The 27905-nt window shown below is 41.5% G+C and overlaps 1 protein-coding gene across 6 annotated transcripts; it reads right to left on the reverse strand.

Annotated features, from left to right (window-relative positions):
- Window positions 1-712: 712 nt before the first annotated feature.
- On the reverse strand, window positions 713-27696 carry HYAL2 (hyaluronidase 2). 6 transcript variants are annotated; one of them, XM_039358676.1, is made up of 5 exons: window positions 11722-11853; window positions 11281-11520; window positions 8571-9543; window positions 2731-2820; window positions 713-1970 (listed from the first exon to the last, which is right to left on the reverse strand). In XM_039358676.1, exons 3-5 carry the CDS (start codon window positions 9498-9500, stop codon window positions 1566-1568), a joined length of 1425 nt encoding a protein of 474 aa, XP_039214610.1. In that variant the 5' UTR covers window positions 9501-9543; window positions 11281-11520; window positions 11722-11853; the 3' UTR covers window positions 713-1565. The 6 variants fall into 6 exon arrangements, with proteins under 6 accessions (XP_039214610.1, XP_039214614.1, XP_039214612.1 ...); XM_039358680.1 differs by lacking the exons at window positions 11281-11520; window positions 11722-11853 and adding an exon at window positions 27083-27696; XM_039358678.1 differs by lacking the exons at window positions 11281-11520; window positions 11722-11853 and adding an exon at window positions 23204-24009.
- Window positions 27697-27905: the final 209 nt, after the last annotated feature.

Below are 27905 nucleotides of genomic sequence, written 5' to 3' on the forward strand. Positions count from 1 at the left end.
TTTAGAAACTTATTTCAGAGCTGCACTGGGGAATAGCAGGCTATCTTCAAGCAGAAGGCAGATTATGTTGTGTCTTCACATATCCTCTAGTCTGAAAAAAATCTCTTGGGAGGTCTTGGTTTGTTCCTCCTTATGGTCTGGTTAAGGGAGTTTCTATATTGTCAAATGGTAGGCCCAACTTTGGAGCTGATTTAAAAGACAACAGTGACAAAATGCCAGCTATTCTTCCTTCACCAGGAAGAAATGAGTTGGGATTGCGGTTGAAAGGAAAAAAAAAAGGAAATCTAACAAGTCCCCTCTCCTGTTTTTCCTGCATGAGACCCACAGACCCATGAGAGTAGCCTAGCCTTGTTAAAGAGAATGTACGGATTTCATGGCAAGGAACAGGAAGAACTGGGCAAAGGGATTGTTAGCTCCAGAAGAGGGCAGGTGAGGGCCTCCTTCTCACTCTTTATCCCTTTGGTCACAGCAGAGACCAGGACCTTCTCTGCATGGTATTCTCCCTAACTTGAAATCAGCACCATTGAGGGACCATGTTCTGTGACAAAGCCAAATTTTGTCCTGGAGAAATCATGCAAAGAACAGGCCAAATCCATTATTGCATACTAGAGGTTGCTTCCAGCTGGAATTTCCTTCTTGGCAAAGAGCAAAGGGAAGAAAGAATGCCAGGGCAAACAGCAAGATTTCTTCACACAGTACAAAACACACATGATTTTCTCTGTGTCTCTTTAATTCTGAGGTAAAACTTTTTGGTTTTCCTGTAAGAGGTGCAGGCTTCCAGGTTGATAGTGGCCACAGACAAACCAGGCATGTTTTTCCCTGTCAATGGCCTTATTTGGGCCATTAAAAACTGCGTTGCCCACCCCACAGTCAGCAAAGAATGTTTCCAAGTTACTCTCCAAGGTAATCCCCCTGGACTCAGCTCTTTCTCTACTCCCTATCTAAAGAGATGGGTAACAGCAGCAATTTTCTTCATTACAGCAGTTCCATGAAACCTCCCACACCTGCGCTTCAAGGCCCTGCTGCTTGTGGCACCCTTCCCTAAAACAGAAGAGTCAAGCATCCCCTTCCCAGTCCTTATCCAGAGCAAGGACAAAGGACTGGATGTAGGCATTCAGACCCTGTGCTCTGGTCCCAGGTCCCTTGTGTGAGCCTCTCTTTTGGGTAGCTGACCTACAGCATTGTTATGGTTCCCATGATAAAGAAGCTACCAGACAGACCAAGGCAAGGGCCACAGTGGAGGTCATGTCTCGTGAAGCATCTTTCCTTTGCCAGTCTCTAAAGCACTCTTTCTTCCAGTTGTCCAGCTCTCTGAACAGAAGCACGCTCAGTGGTTAGAAGGATCCTTTTTCTTTTGCCTCATGAAGGGCTGGGAGAGCTGAGGGGAGAGGTAGAGCCATCTCTTAAAGAGGAGGTCTGCTACATTACTGCTAAATAAAGATATAAGGGGAGAGGCCCCTACTTCTTCTTGGCTGTCTACCTTCCTTGCCTATTGCACTGCCTCTCCCATTGCTCCAAGCACCATGGACTCCCTTGCACCCCACAGATTCCACTGGAGAGGTGGCCTAGTGCAAACAGACCAGAAGGAAGACAGTCATCAGCAACTGGAGTCCAAGTGTGTAGGAAGTAGAGGGGCCACCCCCTGGTGGATTCAGCTGCTTCTCACACCCTTTTCCATGCCACCCCTGGTAACAATGGCATTGGAAGTGGGTTTGTAGGAAGGAAATGTCTGCCTGAGAGAGCTTCCCTTTGGCTCCCAGGAGTGGCTTTGGATGCTTGGATTCATTCCGGTAGATCTGGAAGCTATTTGGATTGAGATGCAGGAAGATGCTGGCATCACTTTCTTGACGCCGGCACCGGCCATGGCCCTTGCAAAGAGTCTGGCTACAGAGCTCGGCTGCGGTTGTCACATTGATGATGTAACGGCCAAGGGGCTCTTCTATGTATGTTTTCATCAGTTGGCAATTTTCCTGCAGAAAAAAAAAATCCGAAATAATAAGATAGGAGAAGGCAGGAAACAGGTTCAACTGATAAAGGATTTGTTTCACAAATAATACATCATATAATGTATACATCCATATAATACATCATATAGCAAGGCAGGCTTGGGCATTTGGAATAAGGTTTTCAAGGAGAATTCAGTTAAAATATTAGATGAAATTATACAAATAAATAATAAGCAACAATCTTCAATATTCCAAATAAAGTATCAATACTTAAATAGAGATTAATGGTTAGGGATATGAAAGGGAAAGAAAAAAAATCAGTAACTGAAAGTTTATCCTCATGATGTTTTTTGTATTACTTTTTAAACTCTCTTTTTTGTATCTTTATTTATTAACAACTTGAAGAATGCAAATTAGCTCTAGGCTCATAAAAAGTTACATATTTAAAAAAATTAAAATATTGTTTTACTGTAACTCAAAATACCTATTATAATTCCTTTCTTACATTTACATTCTTCCAGAAATGTGCAAAGCCCACCTCTTAGTAGGCTCACTTACAACTTGTCCAAACAGCTCTGCCTAAGAGCAATTAGACTGAGAACAGTTAGGGAGGCATTGTTGGGGTAGCCGTTTGATGAAGTGAACAGGACCTGACATGCTCCTAACAGAAAAGAGATCAAAAGGTTTGTTCAAGAGATCCATGGGAAAATTACTGTGTGTATTAGGCTTAGCATGAGCTCATATAAAGTAGGAATGAGGGAGAGGGAGGGAAAATAACACATACCTTACTTCTAGTGTTTTCAGCATCTCCCCAGAAGATAGCACCAGCTGCCCCCAAAGCAGCACTCTCACCTATGGTAGAGATCAGATCTGTCTGAAAAGAAATGGCCAAAAAGAGTTTTACAGGTAGTCCTCAGCTTATGACTACAATTGAGCCCAACATTTCCATTGCTAAGCAAGAGAGTTGTGAAGTGGGTTTTGCCCCATTTGTGGCCTTTCTTGTCACAGTTGCTAAGTGAATCACCACAGTTGTTAAGTGAATCTAGCTTTCCCATTGATTTTGCTTAAGATAAGTAAAGCTGATCACATGACACACACCCTCAGGACACTGTAACTATCATAAATATGTGTCGGTTGCCAAGTGTCTTGAGTTTTGATCATGTGACCGTGGGATGCTGCAACAATCATAGTGAGAAAAATGGTCGTAAGTCATTTTTTCAGTGCTGTTGTGACTTTGAACAGTCGCTAAATGAAGGTTTATAAATTGATGACAAGCTGTACAGTATATAAGTACTAAAATTGGACATTAGATGATTAGTAAAATGTTTTCTCTTAGAATGGATACAGATAAGTTACTAAAAATTACTATTATATAAAAACAAATACTGTAAACATAGATCTAAATTTTTAGCAAATTAAACAGGTCATTTTATTGTTCAAAACCTTTGGGTATTGAAATAATATGTTTCTGGCAAAATCATAGCAGATGAATTATTTCCTGAGCAGGAAATAGAAAAAAATGTGCCTTTTCCCTTCATAAAGTCACTGGTCAAATGGCTTTACTAGACCTTAGTGCTACTCCATATTTTTGTCTGTCATCCTGTATTTTCAAATAATACATTTTGGTGTAGTGATTAAGGTGCTGGCCTAGAAACCAAGAGACTATGAGTGGTAGTCATGTCTTAGGTATGAAGCCAGCTTGGTAACTTTAGGCTAGTCACTTTTTCTCAGCCCAACCCATCACATAGGGCTGTTGTTGTGAGGAAAATAGGGGGAAGGGGTATTGTGAATGTTTGCCACCATGAGCTACTTATAAAGAAATAAAAGTGAGGGGGGAAAATCTAATAAATAATAATCTAGCAAGTAGCTTTCTACATTAGCTGTGGTAAGCAACTTGTTTTATTTTGTATTCTGACACAACTGCCAGGGACCCTCAATCATTAACTTCAACAGAACATTACAAATATCAATATTAAACTCATAAGTAATATTTTATAGCCCTGAATAGCATCAACCCAGCATCCCTCAGCACACTGGAAATGTTCAGTTTGCTTCAGCATCCAGAAAAGATGAGCTTTGATTGGCTTCCTTAAAATAGGGGGCTCTACTGAGAAATACTGTTTACTATCCCACCCCATGTCTCCCATGTCTTCACTTCGTGAAGCACAACTATCTCTCCCACGGACTGGTAAATCCTTGGTGAACTTCATGGTACCCTCCCCCCAAGCAGAAATTCACTGCCAGGGCATTTGATCTAATAGCAGCACTCTGGGCCCATTGGGTTTGCCAAGCTAGAGTGACAAGATCTTGAGTGGCTGCAAAACAGGCTCTAGTTAGATCCTGATGCCTGCACTCTGCAAAGGCTCACCGTTTTAGCCTGACAACTTAGGGTAGATCAAAGAAGCCCAGCAGCAGCTTAATGGCAGGAGGGGGTCAGAAGCAAAGGCAAACAAAGAGAACTTCTTCGCCCAGATGAAAGTAACGTTTTTCCAGTCTTATGCCAATGAATACATTAACCAGACACCCTTTCAACCTTTTGCTTTCCTCCTTATTTCCAGGTCATAACTTATCCTTCTATTAAGCCAGATAATCAAGTTACTTTTCAAGGGGCTGAGCTAAGTACCCTGATCCTTTCATTGGTACAGGAAATCAGTTTTATTCCCAAGAAGGAAGTGATCATACTAGATTTGTCAAACTCAACTTTTTAATATTAGGTGTGCTCATATTGGTTCAGAAGCCAAAGGATAATTCTACAGTATGATTATCCTTCAGGCTCAACATTTCACTTATTAACAACAGAACTCATCAACTTTTTGAGGGAACGGTCAGCTACAATTGGAAATTAGAGGATCAATATCTATAGATCTGTCCACTTCCATATTTGCAGAGGTGTTGATCTAAATGTGAACAGTTAATAATTATCCAGTCACTGAAAACTGGAAAGTAATATGTGCTACTTTGCCGTGACAGTTTATTACTTATGCAGATCAATCCACAGAAAATGAGGTGGAGCAGAGAGCATGGATGCATCTAATAGCTTACAGCAAAAAAATTTATTTTGCTGTTACAATGGCCACACAATATTCTTGAATGAATGAATGCAGTTTGGGACATAACTTGGAAACTGAAAAGAAGCCACTGCTCAAAAGTAGAAGCAATAATCAATAATTCAACCATGCATTTGAATTTCAACACTGGTTACCTGCTGATGCAGGTTTCAAACTGTATCTATACGTCCAGTATTTTGTTAGAAGTGTAAAAGAAAAGATTCTAGGTTATGGATAGGGATAGTGAATAAAAAGTCCTTTCTGTACTAACCCTTTAGCCCCAAAATGCTTAAATCCCCAGTTTTATCACAAACATCCCTTCTAATTAGATCTTAGATCAGACTAGTTCAGCCTGACCGCACTCAACATACTGAAACTGCACCTCTCAGAATTCAATGGATTCATATTTCTAATTGTTGTTATTCTAACTGAAAAGGAAGCAAATTGGGAAAAACTGACTGAGCTGATAGTTATGCCTTTGTCTAGGCATATCTATTCATTTTGATGCTTCACAGCTTATCTTCAGAGCACTCTTAGTACATCTCAATGACTTTCTAGTTACAGGGATTAAAACAAGCTTTTACATCATAGAAGCAGCAGCAGTGATGTTTTGAGACCCCAGTGCAGGCTTCAGCGCAAAATAGAACTGTTGCTAAGCATGAGAGAAATATGAATTATAATAATAAAAAAGTGCATTGAGGTTACGGTTACCTATATCTCTTATTTTAAAATAACCACCAGCACTTTGCAAATGCAAGCCACTTACAGAGGAAATCACAGCTCTTCTAAATCTATTAAGCTGCACTTTGTTTCAGCACCTTCTGCCACAAACTTCATACATGCAAACACGTATTCATACAAACTTCATACATTCATACTTTTTGAAAGGCTGGAAGGAAAGCATCCCCTGCTTTCCATTACCCCAGATTCCATTACTCATAATCACAAGGGACAGGAGTCGATTATTGCACTTCTAGATTTTCCCCAACCCCTGATTATCTCCAGAAATAACCACTTCCTCCTTCAGATTTGGAAATCCTTAAACAAACTTAATGGGGTTCAAGAGGAGAAACAAAGTAATTCTCAAACTGTCCCAAAGACCCTAAGAGGGAGAGAAAGAAAAGAAAATCCTCTCCACCCCCTCAACAGTTTCTGGCCATTAAAAGGTTCTTTATTTCAGTTGCAAATTTCAATGTGGAACAAAACCCAAAAGAATCCGAATTAAAAGACCATGATAGCTGCTTTTTGCAGTGCTGTTTGAATTAGTCAGATATGAATCCAACTCAATGTTTCCTTCTCTTTAGGAAAGTGTTTTACACTTTACAGGGCTTCAGTTTTGAAGGCAAAAATGTGCTTGAGAGCATGTGCAGCAGGCATCTCTGTAACTCCTGATGCATAAATGTGTGGCTTTCCCAGGAATAACATGGTAATATAGAGATCAGTTTGAAGATTTTAGAAATCACCTTTTTATCTTTCAATCTGGAGCGCTGCATAGCTGAATTGCTTAACATATGCATAAGTGAAATGTGTGTGTGTGTATTACATACAGAGAACTATATATAAATATATAAAAATGAGACCTCATCCCTCCAGGCACTAGCAGAAGACAATATAGGAAAATTCTTCTCCGCTCCTTGGGAATTGGCCAGTTGTTGGGGAAGAGGGCTCTAAGAACCATCCTATTTTGATGAACCTGAGAGTTCACTATATTTTGACTCATTCTGAGAGATGGGTAATACCTAAATTTGATAAATAAATACACAAAGCTTCTCGGAAGCATAATGTGGTAACAGCCAACTACATTTCTTCCTTGCAAACTCACAATAGAAAATCTCCATGTCTCCAAGCCATAAAGGATTGGGTACAGAAAAGATGAAATTTGGACAAGACAGGGTTGTTGCCAATTTTAGGGTTTGGATTTGACATATGCGTACTTTGGGCAGAGTTATCATATCCTTGAAGGACCAGATTTGTAATTAGGTGTTGGCTCCAGAATTGATCCACATTATTTGCAGGACTTCGTAGGCCTGTACCTCCCACCCCACAATCTTAGAATTTCTATTGGAGATCGTTTGCAGGTGTGCAATACTCTACTATTAATATCAACAGCCAATTCTGCTGTCTCCTGAAGTGGTATAGAGTAAGACTATGGAACAAATTGCTGTTGCAGTTGGCTCCCCTAAATTTTGGGAAGAAATGTAAGCTATTCTTTTAGATGTTTAATTAAACCTCAATTATACCTACTGCATATGAATATTTGTAACCCCATTTGGAGCCACAAATTAGAATGAATGCTCCCTCCCTAGGTATTTTATCTTGAATTGATTACACAATTCTTCTAAATAAGTTCAGTGCAGTTACAATGAGGTCCAACTAATAGACCAAAGTAGCTGTTCTTTTCACATTGCTCTACAAACTTTTTAGTATTTGATTAGGCTAATTTATTTCCAAAATAGTGCTTTTAAGTGCTGATGTGCTTTATTTTTCATAAGGCAGTAAAACATCAGGAGGTATATTACCTCCTGATCTTACTGAGCTGTGGTATTACACCTCCCAATAAAGTAACTTCTGAAATGTTAACTTTTCAAGAATTGCAAAGTTTAAAAAGAACTTAAGGCTTCCCAAGGTACTAAAAATGGGTGTTGTACAAAGCACATGGGTATGAACGTATTAAAATATCTACATCCTCTAGAAAGCTTAATCCACTTGCTTTGAAAGATTATTTCAATTATGTATGTGCATGTGTATGTATGCACAGCATCTTGGCGATTGTCCTAGAGTTAGACCATATATATAGAGAGAGAACCAGGGACAATCTTCAAAGCAAATGCTTGGAGTCTCCTAGAGAATGTGGCTGTTTTAATGCCTTCCTCATACTAACACACTTTGCAAATTACCATTTCTAGTGTTGTTTATGAAACTAGTTTTCAATTATTAGAACTAGGTTCTGCACAAAGACTGGGTTTATACATCGCACTAAACCATAATGTGATTTGCTGATTTTTTTAAATTTAGCATACTTAGTTTATATTGTGGTTTATATATAGCAATAGTAAATCTCTGAGTGATTTACAATGTCAGCATATTGTCACCAACAAACTGGGTCCTCATGTTACCGGACCTTGGAAATATGGATGGCTAAGTCAACTTTGAGCGCATCAGGATCAAACTCCAGGATGTGGGCAGATTTAGCCTGCAATAATGCATTCTAATCACTGCACCACCAAGGCTCTTATAATTTAGAATGATGTAGGAATGAATTAGAACTTATTCGACAAGCAATAGTTAAGCAAATTAATCAACTGAGAGTGATGCAGCAACCTAGTCACAGTGTAATTTATCAAATCAAAAGCAGCCTACTAGCTAGATTTTGTGCCAGGCCAGGTGCTAGACCCAGTCCTCATTTTTGTGCAGAATGGCACTAAAAGAGGCAGTACAGTGCATGGGGGTTCATTCTATACCAAGTGGGTAACCTTCCAGTTGCATCAGGATTTGATTAGCTCTGAACAGAAACTGCTGCTCAAGATCCCAATTTCTTGAATAATGTTTCTCAGTTCCAGGAAGAAAGCATTCTTACCTCTTTTAAGAAAATATCCTTCCCATTGCTATAAGTGGGCCTTGTGTAGACAAAGACAGGTAGAGCATAGTTATCATGATGTTTTTGAGAAATACGAAGGCCTTCTTTTACTCGAGACCTCACAAACTTGCGGCCATTCATGGTGTTGGCCAATTCGTGTTCCAGATAAATGGAAGGAAAAAGAGCAGTGCTCTCTTTCCAGAGCCAGGCCAGGTGATCGTTCCGAGTCTTCTCTACATCAGGACAATGACCAGTGTAACTATCCTGGTTGTTGCGATAATCATGGTTATAGCAGTTTGGGAAGAGGTAGTAACCCCAGAGCTGTCGTGGACGAAAGTTTTTGGCGTATCGCAGAGTCTCCCTCATAAAATCACAAGCTGATGATTCAAATTCATACTGGGCCTGCTTCTTCAACTGATCTTCTTCCAATTTAGGACGCCTAGACAGCACAAGCTTACGAGAGGCATTCCGGTAAATGTCTTTGGGCTGCCAGTTTCGGATCCAGATGGGTCTCCACTCTTCCCAGTCAATGACTGCCAATCCCTCCTTTGAACTGGAGCGGATGTATTTTTGAATGCTCTCTGTTAACCGGATTAGATGCTTCTCCAAACTGCTGTTTTGTGGGACACCCCCATTAATAGCCACATTGTTTGCATCATAATAGGGATAAAAGCCCAAGCGTTCTTTATAAAAAATGGTCAGGTTCTGGTCCACAAAGCCCTCATTAGGCGAGGCCTGAACATCAAAAACAGAAAAGTCAAATTGAACCTTGAAGCGAGGCTCACAGTCCTGGGTTGGTGCATTCCAAGCCACAATGAAGGGCCTGCGGGTGAAGATGGGGGTGAAAGCAGGTTTCTCATACTGCTCAGGAGCACCAGCCACAGCTAGGAACATGAGCCATGGCACTGCCAGCGCATTGCCTCCCTGCATTCTCTCCAAGTCACTTAAAAACAGAACGATGGCAGATTAAAGCCTGCAAAGAAAAAAAGAATTGAGAGAAAGAGAAGATGTGTTATTACAAGCCTTTCTGAACATGAAGTATGAGAATAGCATTCTTAAAACATCTGGAGAGCTCAAGAGTGGGCAAGATACTGGAGTTCTGGAATAAAGTAAAAACTCCCATCCCTTTCGAGTTATGGAATGTCTAGTCTGTGCTACTAACCAGGCAATGTTTATTATTTCTTTTTTGAAGAATTTCTCAAATTTAACTTGAATCTCTTCTGCCAACAATAACTTTTTATTGTATTCAACCAGTACTTCTTAATTTGGGATGTAAAATGGAGACTTGAAATACCCTTATCGGGATGCACCTACCTAGTACTCTGATTTACAAAGTTTATAGTAGAGCTGGAAAATGATTATTTATTCTTAGAATTCCTACTACAAAGTCTAATGTTGCAGGACTGCATCTATCCAACAGCCAATGTTCTTTTACTTTTTCAGCAATGCCAACAATTCAAACAGCTGCTATAATTCTTGTATGACCTGTCAAAATCTATTTGCTCTTCACCGGAGATTGGAGCAATTCCCACATAGCCTACAGAAATGAACAAAAGCAAATAATCAACAGTAATACTACAGTCGTATTCATTTTTCTTCCTCGAAGCCTTAAGACTCAAAAGTATATGACGTGTGTAATATATCTCCTGAATAATTTCAGATCCACCAATAATGCAACTATACTTCTCAGGGCATATTCTTATTTTGCCTGTCCCAAAGGGACCTTCCCTAACTCAGGGTCATTATATGAACATCAATTGTATCGGAAGCACCACGGACTCTAAAGTATCAGAGTGCAAAGAAACAAGTTAATCGATTTGACTCTGGTATAGGAAATGCTCCCTTCAGTGTGCTAGGGCTATCAGAAGTCTCCCAAAATTCTATTTCAATAGAATCTGGACAGAGGGGTTTAAAGTATTCTGTGGAATCTCTCCCAAAATAGGGATAGTTTCTCTGAAGCAACAGTTTTCAAACTTTTTCAGGAGCCTTTTAGGTTTCAAAAAAATCTAAAACCTCAATCAAGAGGCAAAAAAACCTCTGGTGACAGAAAATTTGCTGAATTTCGCAAACTTCCCCACCCCCACCCCATCTCTCAAGGAACTTTGGGGGTTCTGTGAAACAGTTTGAAAAACCATACTTTACATTGACTACAAGTCCCCCTCAAATTTCTATAATGTTAAAGATGCTTTAACTTCAATTTGAAAAAGTGAACTTGATAGAACCCCCCTCTCAAGCTGCTTCCACAACTTGTACTAGAAGTCTTTCCCGTTGTGAGAAGTTCAGCTCCTACCCTGCTGCTTAGTCAATGGGAGTAGAAGCTTTAAAGTTTTCAAGCAAAAAGGAGCTCTGAAAGTTGCTTTCTTTGGTTAAAAAGAAAGAAAGAAACCCCTATCAAATAACAGGCCAGAGGAAGGCGCAGGGGGAAAATGTGGATGTCAGCAACTGTTGAACTAACAAAGCCACAGAAGAATGCTGGCCTTCAGGAACCCTCTTGAAGCAACCAGACAAGAGGCAGAAGAAGCCCCAGCAGAGTGTGGAAAATCGCAGCTGAAAGGAAATAGACCGCGGCGTGAACAGGACCAGAGAAAGCGCATCCCCACGTGTTACAACCACTAAAAGGGCTACGCTCTAAATTCCCAGCGAACGAAAGCGATCCAACTCGCCCCTGAATTCAGGAGTTTGAAACTGGTAGTTTAGCCAAGATACAAACCAGATTCCTGACCCCACGAGATTCAATCCGGACGCATAGGAAGGTGGGGGGGGGGGGCTGGAGAAAGGTTCACGGAGAAGTTATTTTTCCATTCACTGGCTCGGCTTTCTCGGAACGAGCAGGCATTTCACCAACTGGGCTAGGAGATTTGCCAAGCCAAGCGGAGAAAGGGATCCGCAGCCTCGCAAGAAACTGAGCCTTCCGCAGACGAGCCGAAGGGTTTCCGAATCAGGATCGGTTCTGCATAAACAAACACCATAAAAGTGATTTCGGACAACCCGCATTAAACACCCACACACACCTCTTTCTTCCCAGCTTCAGCCATTCTTTGCCAATCAAATTATCAGCCAGCTCTGGGATTCTGCTTCCAAGTAGCTCCTCCATAAGTTGCCTTCCTAATTTCACCCCACCCACCTCCGGCTTTTCCTTGTAAGAACTCACCTGGATACTTAACTCATCAACCCCCTTGCCAGCTTAAGTACAAGATCCTCGCGGGCACCGAGCGCTCGGCTCTTAAAGGAACCATGAGCCCGGTACCACCCACTCTCTTCCCCGGCGCCTCCACTTTTCCTTTAAAAGATGGGGTTGGGGGGACGGAACGATGCTGAGTTAAAGACAGGGGAGTCCCCCCCATATCGACGAAAAAGTTCATTCCAGCAAACTGCTCTTGGAGAATTATTGGAACCGAGAGAGAAAAAGGAGACCTAACACCTTTCAGAATCTTGATTTTTCACTGTCAGCAATAAATACAATATATACGCATGCATATATGACTGTTGGATCTGAATACTTCCCCACCTACGGCTGTCACTTGGTATAATCCAGCTACTTCTTGTGCGCCAAGTGTGGCTCGCCTCTTAAAGAAACAAGAATATTTTTTCCTAGACCGGGTAAATTGTCGGTGAGGCGAGCCACACTTGAGGCACGCCACACTTGAGGCACAAGAAGTAGCTGGATTATTTTGTAGTCACATATAGCCTTAAGCAACTCATGAGAAGAGCAACTGTAGTACTTTAGGTCTTACTATTGATTTTTTTCCCCTATAGAATCGGGGAAGTCATTGTTATGATAAGGCAGCTGACAATGACTCTTCCATGTGCAAAGTACACTTCCAAAAAGAATGATCAGAGTGGTCTTTATTCATATTTGCAACTAGAAAAGTGGCTTCTAGATCACAGGATATCATATAGGGCTTAATGAATCTCTGTTGGCATTTAAGATTTAGAATGATGTCCATTTAGCAATCCTATAAAGTTACTTTTCCCAAAAGTTCTTGGGTGGAAACTGCTGTCCTTCCCATTCACAGTTAAGAAAGTAGCTAGAACTGGAAGATAATGGTTTGGTCTGCAATACTTTCTCTCATCTGACTAAAACTACCTTCTGGTATAGTAACCTATGCAAACACAATTAATGAGACAGTCCTGATCAGGTTGTGGATTTATGGTAAAGGAGAAGTTTGGTTCTCAGACTGGCTGATTCATAATTACAGGTAGTCCTCAACTTACATCCACAATTGAGCCCACCATTTCTGTTGCTAAATGAGACAGTTATTAAGTGAGTTTTGCCCATTTTATCACCTTTCTTGCCACAGTTGTTAAAGTGAATCACTGCAGCTAAGCAGGGTTGTTAAGTGAATCTGGCTTCCCCATTGACTTTGCTTGTCAGAAGGTCGCAAAAGGGGATCCTCGTGATCCTGGGACACTACAACTGTCATAAATATGTGTCAGTTGCCAAGCATATGAATTTTGATCAGGTGACAGTGAGGATGTTGCAACTGTATTAAGTGTGAAACATGGTCATAAGTCATTTTTTTCACTGCCATTGTAACTTTGAACGGTCACTAAATGAATGGTTGTAAATCAAGGACTACCTGTATTATTTGTTCCTAACCTGGCATCTGCTTGGTATATTGTACTAACCCAAAGGTGCTTTTTCAAAAGACAACTGGATTTTGTTTTTCCTTGAAAATGTTTCACTTCTCATCCAGGAAGTTTCTTCAGTTCTCTTTTTGGATGAGAAGAGAAAGGTCTTCAAGGAAAAACAAAGTCCAGTTGCCTCTTGGAAAAAGCACCTTTGAGACAACCATGACCTGGATGACCGAAAATCTTCATAGACATATTGCACTATCATCCCTTCCCCCCTTCTCTTTGTCAGAGCTAAAAGTTGTAGGCCAACTCATTGATAAAATGCTTGCACCCAGGAGAGTAAACAGACAAGAGTCTGTTTTGAAAAGCCTACTAAACTGAAGGAGTGGGTAGGTCTTGGTTTTGGGAAGGAAGAGAGGCTAACTAAAGCATTTAGCTGTTTCTGCTTCGACCCGTTTTCCTGAGCCACCTGTAGCAAGAAGAGCTATGACAGCCTGGAAGAAGGACCATTGGCTGGCCACCCTCCTTTCCAACTGCCTCTCTCGGTAGCAATTGGTATAAGGATGACCTTGGGAGCACTGACTCTATTATTAAGGCACAAAGCGGTTGCTATGTCCAGAGGCTGGAGTCCCTCAGAGTATTCATTGATTATAGACTGCAGATAAATGGCTGCCACAGGAGCAGTGCAGTTTTGACTGAATGGCCATTGTCTGGCAAAGGAGAGTCTTTTTCCCAGCAATGCGCCAGCCGCCTGACTGGGTGGGTTTTGGTTGAGCTCTCCCATGTCCTGGCAACGGGAAGATTCTGCTCTTGAAACAATTGACACATTCTACCCAACCAGCAAGCTGGAGGTTTTCCAAAGTGCCACTAGAAATCAGAAAGAAAAATAGCTTCTGACAGCCAAGATGCCCAGTGCTTGAATAGGGTTCAGGACTGTTGTTTGCTTCTCTTTTACACATGGATCCTGCTGTATAAACATACATCACTAAGTAGCTTGTCTGGAAGTTGATGGGAACTTGAGAAATTGACATATCCCTGGCTTTGATTAATGTCAGCTGCATTATAGAGCATCCTAGGCATCCAAAATGCTACTTGCAATTTCTGTCTTTTAATCTAACATAGAAAAACAGGTGGAAGCTGTACATCAATCTCAGGTGTGCCATTATCTTCTCGACATGAATAGAGAGGACCAAACTAGTTTGGACATCATTTCCAGAGCAACTCAATCAGTGTTTCCTTATCCCCCAAGTTTTCCCAAGTTGGTGTCTTCCAGCTGGGAAGCATGGGAACATGATTATGAGCAGACTAGAGATTATGGTAGTTGATCAAAGACAACTGGAGGCACCAGGTTGGGAAATCCCTAAGGTGCTCTTTCCAAGAGACAACTGGATTTTGTTTTTTCTTGAAGATGTTTCACTTCTCATCCAAAAATCTTCTTCAGTTCTGACTGTGGAACTGAAAAAGCTTTTTGGATGAGAAGCGAAACATCTTCAAGGAAAAACAAAGAAAGTCTTTGAAAAGTCTCAAAGGTGCTTGAAAAAAAGCACATTTGGGACAGCCATGACCTAGATGACTGAAAATCTTCTATTGTGAAGGGTTTTTTTTAAAATTAATTAACTTTTGAGATTCTCTTTGGCATTTGATTGGCTGAGGCACTGGCCATATTCCATGGGAGGAACATGACTGGCATTCAGTCAAGTTTATTTTAGTGTTTTTGTGTGCATGAGAGAGAATGTGGGTGGGTAGGGAAGTGTAGCATTTCCGAAAACCAAAGTTTTTTTCCTCTCCCCCTTTTGGCATTTTCTAGGCTTCATACAATTGCAAAGAGTTTAAACATCTTACTTTGAGCAATTAACCGGTCAGAGGACTTTCCTTTCCTTCCTGTATAGGAAATTATTCTGCCTAGGCATCGTATTTTAAAGGATCCACCCAAGATTTACCTCTGAATGAATCAATTTATACGTCAAAAGTTCTAGCTTTAGTGGAAATCTGCCTCAGCAGTATTGCTGATAACATGCAGGACAGGAGAATGACATAAAAATCACCAGATCTCTCCCAGAAAGGAAAATGTACCTGCCCAGAAGCACAGCGTGTTCAGGAATCTGTTAGAGCAGCTGTCAGGAGGGCTTCCGGAAGGGCATTCTTGTTTCACCATGAACCATCGCTCTTGTCCTGCCTACTCCTAATTGCTTCTTGGTGAGCCACAGTTAGCCAGCTTCAAGTTTCTTACAAGAATCCAGCCTGGATATTTCAGTGGTTTGTAATTGCCTCCTCCCTAATGCTGACAGAGAGTGGCCCAAAATCACACAGCTGGCTTCATGCCTAAAGAGGGACTAGAACTCACCATATCCTGGTTTTCTAGTCTGATGTCCTAACCATTACACTAAATTGGCTCTCTTAAGGCAGAACAAGGGTTTCCTGAATAAACCCTTATAGCTAACTTATGCAAGGATAGATATTTTATAGAGAGAGGGCCTAAAGCAGACATGTCAAACACAAGGCCCGGGGGCCAGATGCGGCCCGTGAAGTGGTTTCATGTAGCCCATGAAGCCATCCTGGAAACAGTGAGGGAATGGCCCCCTCTGCCTTGGCCCTCACCCAGGCCGGCTGGGAGCCAATGTATAATTTTGTGGTGGCCATCTATGCTGAAACGCATTCAGTCTTAGCTCCATAAGCCCCCCCCCCCCGCATGGTCTGAGAGGAACAGTGAGGCTCCTCCAGTGGACCATGTCTTGGCACTTGCCCTGGTCCCATCCCCTTCTGCCAGATACCCTCAGATCTACCCTACTCCTGCCCAGGCCCCCACAGACACCCTTGACGGGAACGATGTAGAGCTGGCCATGCCCACCCAGTAGGCCACACCCACTCCATGCCCACCCAGTAGGCCGCATCCACCCTAGCCACACCCACCTGGCCCCCTGAGGGCAACCGCAATGCTGATGCGGCCCTCAATGAAATTGAGTTTGACACCCCTGGCCTAAAGGATTATTTGTTCTTATTGCTTCCTTAACATTCCTCAATTTTTTAAAGCATTCCTCAAAGTCAGATTAAAGAAGTGAACTGTAAGCCATAAAATATTGCATTTCTCCTATGCCCTTTCTACTAGTCCCTCAAGACCATACCTAACCCCCAGTTCAAGGGGAGCAATCACAATTTACAACATAATCGATAGAATCATTGACAATTTAAGTAACGTTTAAATTTGCTGTGTTGAGCTTTTTATTTATTCCAAAAGATTATTTGTATCAGTAAAGTATGAATAGTGATTTTTGGGGAGGGATGTATGTCAAATTTTGGATTTCTCTGAAAAAAAATTATTTGATGACTACAGTCAAAATCAGAATTTGAATTTGAGGAATTTTATTCCAGCTCCAGAAAATCTGGCCATCATAATCTAAAAATTTCCTGTGTCAGGCTTCTCCAACTTTTGGTACACTGCAAAAATGTTGAGACTGCAACACTTTTGGAATTATTTTAGTCTACTAGCTGAGTACTCTTGTTCTGCAGTGCCAATAGTTCTAGGGATAGCATGGCTGTTTATGGCTAGCCTATTTCTGCCTAAAGGAAGTATGTTCAGTGGATAGACTGTATTCACATCTATCTGTCCAGATTTGAAACAAAAATTATCAAAACATGTAGTCCGAAGGCACAAAATGATTCAGTGGGAGATGCATAGCCCACCGAGTTGAGAGGAAGGTAAATGGATAGTGGAGCCATAATGAAGGCATCCATCTTGAAAACTTAATCTCAGTTATACTCTGAGCAAGAACTTTATTCTTTTTCAAATAGCAAAGCTATACTTTGGGAAGAAATAGGCTAGAAGTCGTTATGGCTTGGTTGGAAAAGTTTCTAGTGGTGTTGAAAACTTCTAAAGCAAGAACTACTGCTCCCCATTGGCAAAATTGCAGTGGATATTAGAGCAGAAGTGTTCTTTAGATGCCCTCAGAATGGTTGCAAGAGGCCTGATCAGCAAAATAGCAGAAAAGGGAGAACAAAGGATTCTGTTCTCCCCTCCTCCCTTCCTTCCCCCCCCAAGATCAAGCCTTACCAAAGGTCTCCTCAAAAGCCTGACTCTTTCCACTTAATCAAAGGATCAGCTCCCAGTGGGAGGGGTGGCAGGGAATGAATGCACTTGAGTAAGGCTGCAAATCTCTGGGGATAAAGGCATTGCCACAGCTGCTCACAATGGAACTCTCAAAGGGGCTGGCTAGACTGGGAAGGAGCACAGAGCTTGATCCCACACAAAGGGACTGGGAAGCTTCCAAATCCCAGCAGATAAATCCAGATAAGGAGATGGCAGAGATCTCTACAGATCTTAGATTTAGAAAAGATATAAAAGGTGATTTCCCATGTCATTGTTTGAATGTAAACACTGTCTTCTGCTTTCATTAAGGATATTCTTTCCTGGCCCATTCTTGCCTCTGATAAGGCCAGTATAAAAGCATTATCCAAGGATTTTGAAAGAGAGAGTGAAAAGGTCCCATCCAATGTAAGCTCAGAGTTTGAAATGATCAGAGAGTTAGATACTTCTTATTCAATGTAATTCAACTATTGTTAAAATATGATCAGAAACAGAGAGTGGGATAGCCACCGGCCAATAATACTTTAGTAAATTCCTGCTCGGGGCATGGGGTTGGGTTAAATAAGTTCTTCCATCTTATTTCCAGCCCTTAAATTCTTTGATTCTAAATTATAGCATCCAAACCAGATATCTCAGATGGCACTTTGGCTACCAAAACAGAGTGGCATTAACTATATTTTTCCAGATAACGTACAGATTTTTGAAAATTTGCATATCACCAGTATAGGACTGATCATATTCAGAATTCAGCAGCTGGAACAAAAAGTTTAATCCTTTCCTTACTCACCATGCTCCTGTTCAAAATCCTTTAGCTCCATCTAACACATAGCTGATACATAGTGTCATTGAACTCAGCTGGGGGGGGGGTTGCATTGGAGATCAGCCAGGGATTTTCTCCCAAAATAAATAATTCCCTGAAGGAAGGATTTTCTTTGGGACTAACTCAGGAGAAAATCTCCAATCCACAATTCGCATCTCAATAATTATTAATTTCACCCCTTCCCACATTTTAATCTGCAAATGAGAGCAAATACAAATTTGCCAGGTTTTAAAGTTTAGAGTGCTTTAAGTCCGAAGCCCTGGCTCAGTCTAGATAATTAATTTGTACTGCTAGTCAGATAGCTAAAATATGTCCCAGATTTTGCCTGATTTTTATAAAATAAAATATTGTGATGACTTACTAAAGTTAGGTGTAGAAATTTGGCTGTCAGTGGAAGGTGTGGCTGCTATTCATTTCATTTAAAACAGTCTGAGCAGATGCACATTCTTCTTCAAGAGGTGAAGAAAGATCGGATAGCCCCTACAGAATGAAAGTAAAAGCCTTCCACAAAAGGGTCATAGGGTGGATAATTAGCATGTTTGTACATGTGTATGTGTGGGAGGGGGGGTGTATAGCTTAGCTTTGCTGACCACATTCTATTCTCAGGCAGCAGCTGTTCAATGCATCCAGCCTCCAAAACCTTCAAACTGAAACATAAATGCCCCAGTGGTATATACTGTGGCCTGCAGACACAGTCATACAACCGGTTGCTAGAGTCTGTAACCATACAATCTGAGAAAAAAAGACTGCATTTCTGTAATAGAAACTTTGTAGGATAGGTACTGGTTGAATGATACTATAATATCCTTTCAAGAGAAACTTTACTTTTGGTAAAATGCTGTGTGTGAGCTTTGTACACAGAGTCCTTGACATTAAGCTCCATCTCTGGAGAATATATGTAGACTTTGGGCATCAAGTATGAAAGCAATTGGTTACTACTACGTTATGTATTTATTAGAAAACAAAGACAATTCTAGGTCTTAAGTGTTGCTACATTTTGGTATACTGTCTGAAAACTTCACCCTACTGTGAACTGCAATTGGTAATGATTACCAACAGAGGGGTGCTTGGTGCTCTCTGAGCTTGATGGTTTTCTTGCAAACGTTTCATTACCCAAACTAGGTAACATCATCAGTGCTAGTCCAAGGACCCTTCCAAGGATCCCCCATTTCAACCCTGAACTACAAATATTCCCCTTTATTGATTACCAATTGCAATTTATAGTAGGGTGAAGATTTCTGAGAACGTAATAAAATGTAGCAACACTTACGGACCTAGAATGACCTTTTCCCTTTTTTTTCCTTTTTGTCTTTTTCCTCTTGATCTATGACCATAATTATATTCACCTATCTAAATGAACTCAAATGCAATCATTGAATTGAATTCTTGAACTAAATTAAATTAAGCAATAGTCTTCTACCTACTAATCCATCTATGGCTAAACCTGAGACCAGAGCCTTTAGGGTGTTCTAACAACCCCTATTCAACAAAGGTTGGCTCTATATACCTAGCTCTGTCTTTTGAATGACCAGAAGCAACTCTATTTTTTCAGGATTAAATTTCAGATACTTTACCTGGTGGAATCATAGAGAATTTGAAATTAGAGGGAATCATTTAAGGCAGTGGTTCTTAACCTTTTTGAACGAATCGCCCCCTTGAGCCAATGAGGAAGTTGTCATCGCCCCCCTCTCCCAAAATAATCTCTCAATCACAACGTAGGAAATAATTCTTCAATTTATGCAAACACTTTTTTTGTTTTCTTTAAAATTGTCATCAGGACATATGATGCAAATAATTTATTTCCAGTCTTTTTCCCATATCTCAGCTGTGTGAAAAATTTTGGTGCAACCCGTCATTTTATTCCCAAACTTCGTGATACATGTATTTCATTATTATCTTATTTATTCAAGACACTTAAATGTAATGACCATTGAAAACAAAATTCAATTGCAAGAAAGTGAAATGCCCGAAAAGAAAAACAGTAACATTTAATGACTGAATTATAAGTGAAATTTAAGATGCAAAAAGAAATATAAAAAGGGCATAAGAACAAACCGCAATGCAGGAACTAAGAATTTCAAGACGAAAACTCTGAAACTAAATTAAGATTCGAGGAAAGTATATATAGTCACACACACTGTAAAAAGGATTAAAAAGACACAAAGAAAATATAATATTGATCTGGAGTGCATGCTAAAAAAGTACACTACAAAGAGACACACAAAACAGCATGCGATGTTTCGAAAGAAGCACTCCTCCCTCCATCACTGCCCATTCTGGCCAATGGCGGGCCACTGTATGGGTAGAGCAGGGGTAAGCAACCCAAAACACTCAAACAGCCACTTGGACCCGTTTCCCACCAAAAACAAAACACTGGGGGCCACAAAACCCTTTTGACATCTAAAATGAAGATAACACTTCATATATCCTTTTTTACCTTTATTATATATATATCTTCAGTGTTATCTTCATTTTAGATATCAAAAGTGTCTCTCTCTCTCTCTTTCTCTTTCTCTCTCTCTCCCTCCCTCCCTCTTTCTGCACTTGGTCTGCCAGTCCTCTTTCCCCACTCAGTGTGTATGTGTGTGTGTGTGAGAGAGAGGGGGGGGGAGAGAGAGGCAGTTGCACTTCCTCTCTCTCTCTTTCCTCTCTCTTTCTCTCTCTCTTTCTCTCTTTCCCCTCTCCCTCTCTCTTTCTCTCTTTCCTCTCCCTCCCTCCCCCTTCTTTCTCCAGGTGAGGAGAGAGAGAGAGGGGGAGAGAGAGAGGCACTTGCGCTTCCTCTCTCTCTTTCTCTTTTTCTCTTTCCCCTCTCCTTCTCTCTTTCTCTCTTTCCTCTCCCTCCCTCCCCCCTTCTTTCTCCAGGTGAAGAGAGGGGGGGGAGAGAGGCACTTGCACTTCCTCTCTCTCTCTCTCTCTTTTTTCTTTCCCCTCTCCCTCTCTCTTTCTCTCTTTCCTCTCCCTCCCTCCCCCTTCTTTCTCCAGGTGAGGAGAGAGAGAGAGAGAGAGAGAGAGAGAGAGAGAGAGAGAGAGAGAATGAAAGGCAGAGGACACTGAAGGGGCGGCGGGGGGGGCAGGAGGCAGCAGAAGACCCTGTCGCCGCTGGAGGCACCCAGCTCCACTGCCCGCCGGGCCTGCAGGGGCGCCCCAGCTCACAGTCACATTGGTAGGCCGTCCCACGTGCCGCTGGCATCCCTGAGCTCAAGTCGGGGCCACGGGGTATCTGCGGAATGCTCCGCCCGTTGGCTGCATCGCCAAGCCTCCCTTCGCGCCACCAGCGTCCCCGGGCTTAACTCGCAGGGCATCTGTAGAACATCCCCATCAGCTGCTGGAGGAGCTGGGGCCGCTCCGCAATGCACAACGCTCCCGGCCATCTGCGACCCACCAGCATCACCCAGGGAGCGATGCCCCCACCGGCCGCCACTCCAGCCAGGACTGCCACCTGGGGGGCAACAGGAGGAAGAAGGGGAGGAGGAGGAGGACAAGGAAGCTAGTGCCGGACCCCAGGAGGAGGCGCTCCCGTGGGTCTGGTTGGAAAATGCCTCCCCCTCCCTTTCTCTACCCCCCATCTTCTACTCACCTCTCAAAACAGCCAGGACTCCAGCACGCCTTCCTGGACAGCTGGGCCAACAGTCCCACGGCTGGGGATCGCAGAGGCAGTTCTCACTCAGGGCCGCGGCTTGCAGGAAGGCTGACCCGCTAGGCTGAGGCTCTGGTGGGCTGCTCCCAGTAGGGATCCCGGGGATCCCCTGCACGGTTCCCGGCCACGTGCACCTGGGACGGGGCCAGCCAGGGAAATGGACTTCCTGGCTGCGCTTATCCCAGGAGGCGGGGCACCCGGGCACAAGTGTCTCTCTCTCTCTCTCTCTGTCTCTCTGTCTCTCTCTCTCTTTCTCCCTCCAAATGGCAGAGGAGGCTCGGAGCCACAGAGGCTGGCTCAAAAATGTCCCCAAAACTTCTTGCTCCATTGCCCCCATATCGCCCCCTTTTTGTTCCTTCACCCCCACGTCGCCTCTTTTCATTCCATCCCCCCCCCGAAAAACGAAATCGCCCCCTGGGGGGCAATATCGCCCAGGTTAAGAACCACTGATTTAAGGCACCCCCTGATTACCATCTGAGTAGTGATGGGGACTCCATTATTTCTCTGGAGTAACTGGTTCCACAGTCAAACTGCTCTTATTAGGAAGTTTCAGTCATGATCTGCCTTCCTATAAATTAAATCCATTATTTTGCATCCCTTATCCTGTCCATCTTTTACACCAGGTTAACCATACCTACATACAATCCATCAGGATTCCCAGTACCCTAGCCCAAGGGCTGAGATCATAATCTTTCCACAATGCCAGTAGGGTGGGAGGCACATAGATATCATTTTGAATTTTCTTTTTTACCTCTAGGGCAGCGGTGCCTGACCTTTGTGGCTTAGCGGCCTGGCTGGGGGGGGGAGAGGAACAGGGCCATGCACACCACTCAACTTGTGCATTTGGTGGGCCAGTATGCACATACACACATAGTTCAACATGCGCAAATTGATCTGCGCACACACACATGTGCCCCGGGCTGCTGCTCACGCAATCCAATTCCAAATAAGACACAGTCCCATAATGGGCTGTGGCCCAGGGGTTGGGGATCCCTGTTCTAGGACATTAGCTCTCACATCTAATTTTGCATTGCCTGCAAATGTATTAAGCCTTCTCCCACCGTAGAGGAATATAATAAATAATAATATAATAAATAAATATTTTCAGTCCAGGGTTCAGAATGAACTTAGGTAGTTCATTCTAGTTGAGAAACCATAGATGAATACTCTTGAATATGATTTTAAGTCAGCTATATACCTAGTCCAAACTTTGTTCATAACAAAATGAGATTTTTTTTGTCAAGACTTTTTGGTTAATATATCTTGACTGTAATCGAAATATATTTCACAGAATTCCACAGTATATTAAGGAAGCTACTCAGTCAAAGGTGAGAAAGTGTCAATCTGCATGATTAGTTTTGGACATCTTCATGCGGAGTTGTAATCATTCTGAGATTGTTTTAGATCAATTTTATTTTGATCCGTTGTGGAATCTTTCCAAGTATTAATGTCAGACCAATTGATCTGAGGTTTCCTAGATCCCCCATTTCTTCCCCTTAGAAGGCAGGAATAATACTCACTCTTCCTCTGTCTGGAATATTACCCATTTTCCAGGATGTCTCACAAAATAACACATAAACGTTCAGTTAGGTCACCTGCAAGTTCCTTTAGAATACAATAACTGTTGGATCCACAGTTGTCTGAAGAAACACATTCTATTCTTGGAGGAGACAGAGCCAAATAAGAGTTGAATAGCTCTTTTTTCCCCCTTTGTTACTTATTAGAATTTTGCCATCTTCCCTGAGCAGCTGTTGAGGTGATTCTTTCTCTTCCTTGTTTTCAGAAGCCTTTGGCATTGTTCACCAACCTCAATTTAGTCTGAGCTTCAACTTTCCTGACATTATCCCTATAGTTCTGTCCAATTCTTTTGTTTCAGGCCTTTACTCAGCTTTTTGTATAGCTATATTGGCTTTTTTCTGATGTCTACCATTTCCCCCTGGAATTGCACTGTTTGCTCAGGTGCTCCTTTCTGAGCAACATCTACCCATCTTGAGCTGTTATTTCCATTTGCTTTTCCTGCCATGAAATCTTGCCTGTCATCATTTTAACATTTTCAATAAAGCAAAAAAAATAAATAAATGTTTTTGACTGGTCTCAGTTATAGCTTTCTTTAAAAAAACAACAACTCAGCATTACCCAATCGCTTTCAGTTCAGGGGCTTTTCTCAATAGTGAGTTAAATTACTGTCAGTCCATCCTTGAGATGGCAAGAAATGCTACTATAAATTTGCTGTTCCCGTTGCCCATCCTATCCTGCCTCTGTTCTGTTCTGAATCCCTGCAAGCTGGTATTGTCCTAATTTGTGAGCGTGCACCTCTGTCTAGGCAAGTGAATAATTCTTCTCCCTTGACTTTCCTGTTTAGGAACGTCACTTAGCAGCAGAGAAAAAACATCCACCAATCAGAGCACTGCATCAGTCTGACTTCAGGACTTTGCCGTTCCTCTCCTCTGCCTCCTCCCATACTCCAATTTGAGCAATTCTCAAGTTTAAAATAATGTGAAATATTGTTTCAAATTATTTTAATGAGTCTCAGACTGAGAGTAATTCTGGAATACGGGGAATATGTATTTATTTATTATTGATTTTATTTTTTAATTTTATAGCTTGTCTTTTATTATTTTTATAAATAACTCCAAATGGTAAACGTACCTAATACTCCTTCCTCCTCCTATTTTGTTTCCATAACAACAATCCTGTGAGGTGAGTTGGGCTGAGAGAGATGCTGGCCCAAGGTCACCTAGTCATCTTTCATGCCTAAAGAGTAGAACTTAGAGCCTCCCAGTTTCTAGCCTGGTGCCTTAGCTATCAAACCAAAATATGTAAAGATAAAATATGCTTCAGGAGATATATCTGTGCACTCTATTAGGAAGGTGACAGACAATCAAGTTATACAATAATACTTCAACACCAGGTTAATTTGCCCAAAGAAAACATCTGCATGAAGATTGCCTAGGCCAGGGGTAGGCAGCCGTGGCTCTTTTATGACTCGTGGACTTCAACTCCCAGAATTCCTGAGCCAGCATGGCTGGCTCAGGAATTCTGGGAGTTGAAGTCTACGAGTCATAAAAGAGCTAAGGTTGCCTACCCCTGGCCTAGGAAATAACACAAAGTAAACTTGTTTGATCAGGGGTAAAATAATAAATATTTTCATAAAAGACTGAAAACCTTTTATGGACTTTTTTTGCTGAAAATGGTTAAAAATGAACTGGGTGATTCTGTTTTTTTGTTAATTAAATAGTGTTGAGCATGGAAAGAGGGAAAATATGTATGAAATTTTAAAAGATCAGGAAAGAGAGAAAAAATGTCTTTGTGAATTAGGAGTTGCTTATATTTTCTGTTTTTTCTCTTTTTCCTTTTATGTACTTTTTCTTTTTTATTCTTTTTTTTTAAAAATGTTTGCATGTTTCTTTCATTTATTTATTTATTTTTCAATAAAAATTATCCAAAAGACAATACAAAATAAAGAAATACATGGAAAGGCACCAGGGGACATTTATTCCCAAAGAGAAGGCAATCCTCACCATAATTCTGCAACCTCCTAGATCTTGTTGAGTGGCGGAACTGAAACTAGAAATTGAATCACAATTAGCTACTGAGGAACCACCTGCCCTCTTAATAGAAATTCCAAGGAAGCGCTTCAAACTGATAAATACAGGGAAAATGGCAAAGAGCAGACTAATGTTTGGCCCTTCTTCCCCAAACATTGAGGTCTACTTGCCTTCTCTCTACCTTGGAAGCCTGGAGATGAGGTGGTGTCAAAAGCAAAGGGGGTGAGTTATAGTGAGAGAGCCAATTGAAGTAAGGAGAGCCAACTGGACATAATGTTTAAGGCAACAGTCTAGAAACCTGGAGAGTGTAAGTTCTAGTTCTGCCTTAGGCACAAAGCCAGCTAGGTGACCTTGTGCCAGTCACTCTCATCCATGGGAGGGAGACAATGGCAAACTATTTCCAAAAAAAACTTGCCAAGAAATCTGCAGGGACTAGTCTAGGCAGTTGCCAAGAATAAAAAATTAAATCAAATACACAATATATAATGAGTAATAACATACCACATTGCCAGGCACTCCCAAAACATTCCTCTGATCACACCCTGAACTCCTTATCTGACAGTTTCCAAGGGAGTAGGTGGTGAAGAACAATAGATTTTACACAATACTGTAGTAAGAGAGAAAATGCTACTTGTATAAGGTCCAGTTAATGCCTGCGATTCAGTCCCAACGAGGACAGGTATATCTATAAACCTTCATTATTAGTATTAAGTTAAGGATACATAATCATGTTGCACTTCCTTTACCCTCTGAAGGAGAAAGTTGTCAGGAATTTCCTGGTAAGACTGCTTGGCACAGATATCAGGATAATTTCTGATTCATGCATCTTTGATCTGTACTTTATTTTTGAAGATCTATTTCAGCTCCTATCCTTGGTTGGGTTTTGATATTAGCCTCCAAAAACAGTGTTACTTTTATTGTTCCTATATTTATTTTTTCTGCATATTGCCAAGCCACTTATTTAAATTTTTCAGCAAATGTGGGTACTTTTAACATATACTTCAGCTCATTCTCCTTTTTCCCCCCATTCAATCTATTACTATAACAGGCATTTTTTTTTCAGTGAAAAGGAGACATAGCACTGAACTCCCAAATTCCAGAAGTCTTTCCCAACAGCTTCACATAAGTGTTAAAGCACAAAATGCAACTCTTCGAGAAGCACGTGCCACAAACTATTACCCTGAATTTTGCCCCTTAGCATCGCTTTCTGAAATCAAAATAAATTAAAGCCTCTGTAGAACAATACATCAAATCCCATTTCAGCCAGGAGGAGATTATAGTTGATGGTATTGAAATCCATTGAAATGGCTAGAACAACTAGTGACCACATATTCCTCCTGTTCAGTTTTCATCTTAGATCAGCGATAACAGACAACAAACCATTCCTGGCCCCATAACTAGGCCTGAGAACAATTTGAAATAAATCATGATAATCAAAAGGATCAGAGTGAATGATTTCTTCTTGAAATATATTAACACTTTGATTGTCTGAAAAAAAAACTCTGTTTGGCTATGCGTGTTGTGTCCTGAGCCTGCAAATGCTGGCTCAGGATGTTGCAATGGTCCCAGGCTTTGCAAAAGCTGCCCGGGACCAGATTGAGTGGTGCCGGCTTTGCGCGCATGCGCAAGGCGCGAAAAATGCCTGACTAGGTAGCCATGTTGTCTGGGGATTGGGGCATATAAAAGGAGGCCTGCGTGCCTTTGCTCGTTGTTGGAGTTTTGACGGAAACACAATAAAGAGTTGTTCTACAGAGATGTGTCCTCTTTCTTCGCCTTCACTTCAAGGACATAATACTGGCGACGAGGGTGGAATACTTCACAAAATAATTAAAAGAAAGCTATAAGACTCACCCAAAAGAAGTCCTGCAGAGGAAAAACGGTGTTAATGTCAGCATCCATCCTGTCAGTACAGCGTCGCTGGAGGGTGAGTTTGGCTGAAAGACTCTTTTCCTGAAGAAGCGAGTGGTGAAGCGCAGGCTACGATGGCAAAAATCGGCCACTTATCAGAGTTCGACGTCTCACACCCGGAAAGATGGGAGTCATATGTTGCGAGGGTGGAGAACTACTTCAGAGTCAACCAAATTTGGGAAGATGGGCTCAAGGCTGCCACCTTGTTGTGTGTATCAATTTTACTCTGTAAAAATCTTAATGGTGGAGAAGAATGATTTCTTGACCTCTATTATTGCCATAGTGAAAGAGGTAGACACAATCTTGAGGCAAGTGTAGTTTCTGGTGACAAATTGACACATTCACGTAGTTTTCTTACAAACAAGATAAAAATGGTTGGTCATTTTCTTTTTCCAGGACTTTGTAGTAGGAGTGCCATATTAGATTGTAGTAGCCAATTGGTAGTAGCCAAAAATCAGAAGAAGTTAAATTTTTGGTTATCACAGCTTAACGTGGTAGATTAACAAACTTGATTAAAAGACATCTAATAAAGTGAGCTGTAGCTTACAAAAGCATGCCTTTTAATCAAATATGTTAGCCTGAACAGGTTCCACCAGATTCATTCAGCCTAACGTACTAAGATGTTATGGTGACTTCTCATTCAAGCACTAATCAGATCTCACCCTTATTATTTTTTTGTGTGTGTTTTTAAATCAGCTTTCAAATTGGCTTATTATTGGCTGATGTTTCCACCAATGCCACTTTGGGTGTCATTCTAGTTATTTAA

Source organism: Crotalus tigris, unplaced genomic scaffold (genome assembly GCF_016545835.1).
Source record: "Crotalus tigris isolate CLP2741 ecotype Arizona unplaced genomic scaffold, ASM1654583v1 scf7180000019060.718356, whole genome shotgun sequence".
In the NCBI taxonomy this organism is placed as follows: domain Eukaryota; kingdom Metazoa; phylum Chordata; class Lepidosauria; order Squamata; family Viperidae; genus Crotalus; species Crotalus tigris.

What these genes read in the sequence shown, in the direction of transcription:
- HYAL2 (XM_039358680.1), bottom strand. Translation starts at nt 9,500, where the DNA reads ATGCAGGGAGGCAATGCGCTGGCAGTGCCATGGCTCATGTTCCTAGCT. An exon ending in AGGATATTTTCTTAAAAGAG is followed by an intron (nt 2,821 to 8,570) that starts GTAAGAATGCTT and finishes ATTTCTTTTCAG; the next exon opens with ACAGATCTGATCTCTACCAT. An exon ending in CTGAAAACACTAGAAGTAAG is followed by an intron (nt 1,971 to 2,730) that starts GTATGTGTTATT and finishes TTTTTTCTGCAG; the next exon opens with GAAAATTGCCAACTGATGAA.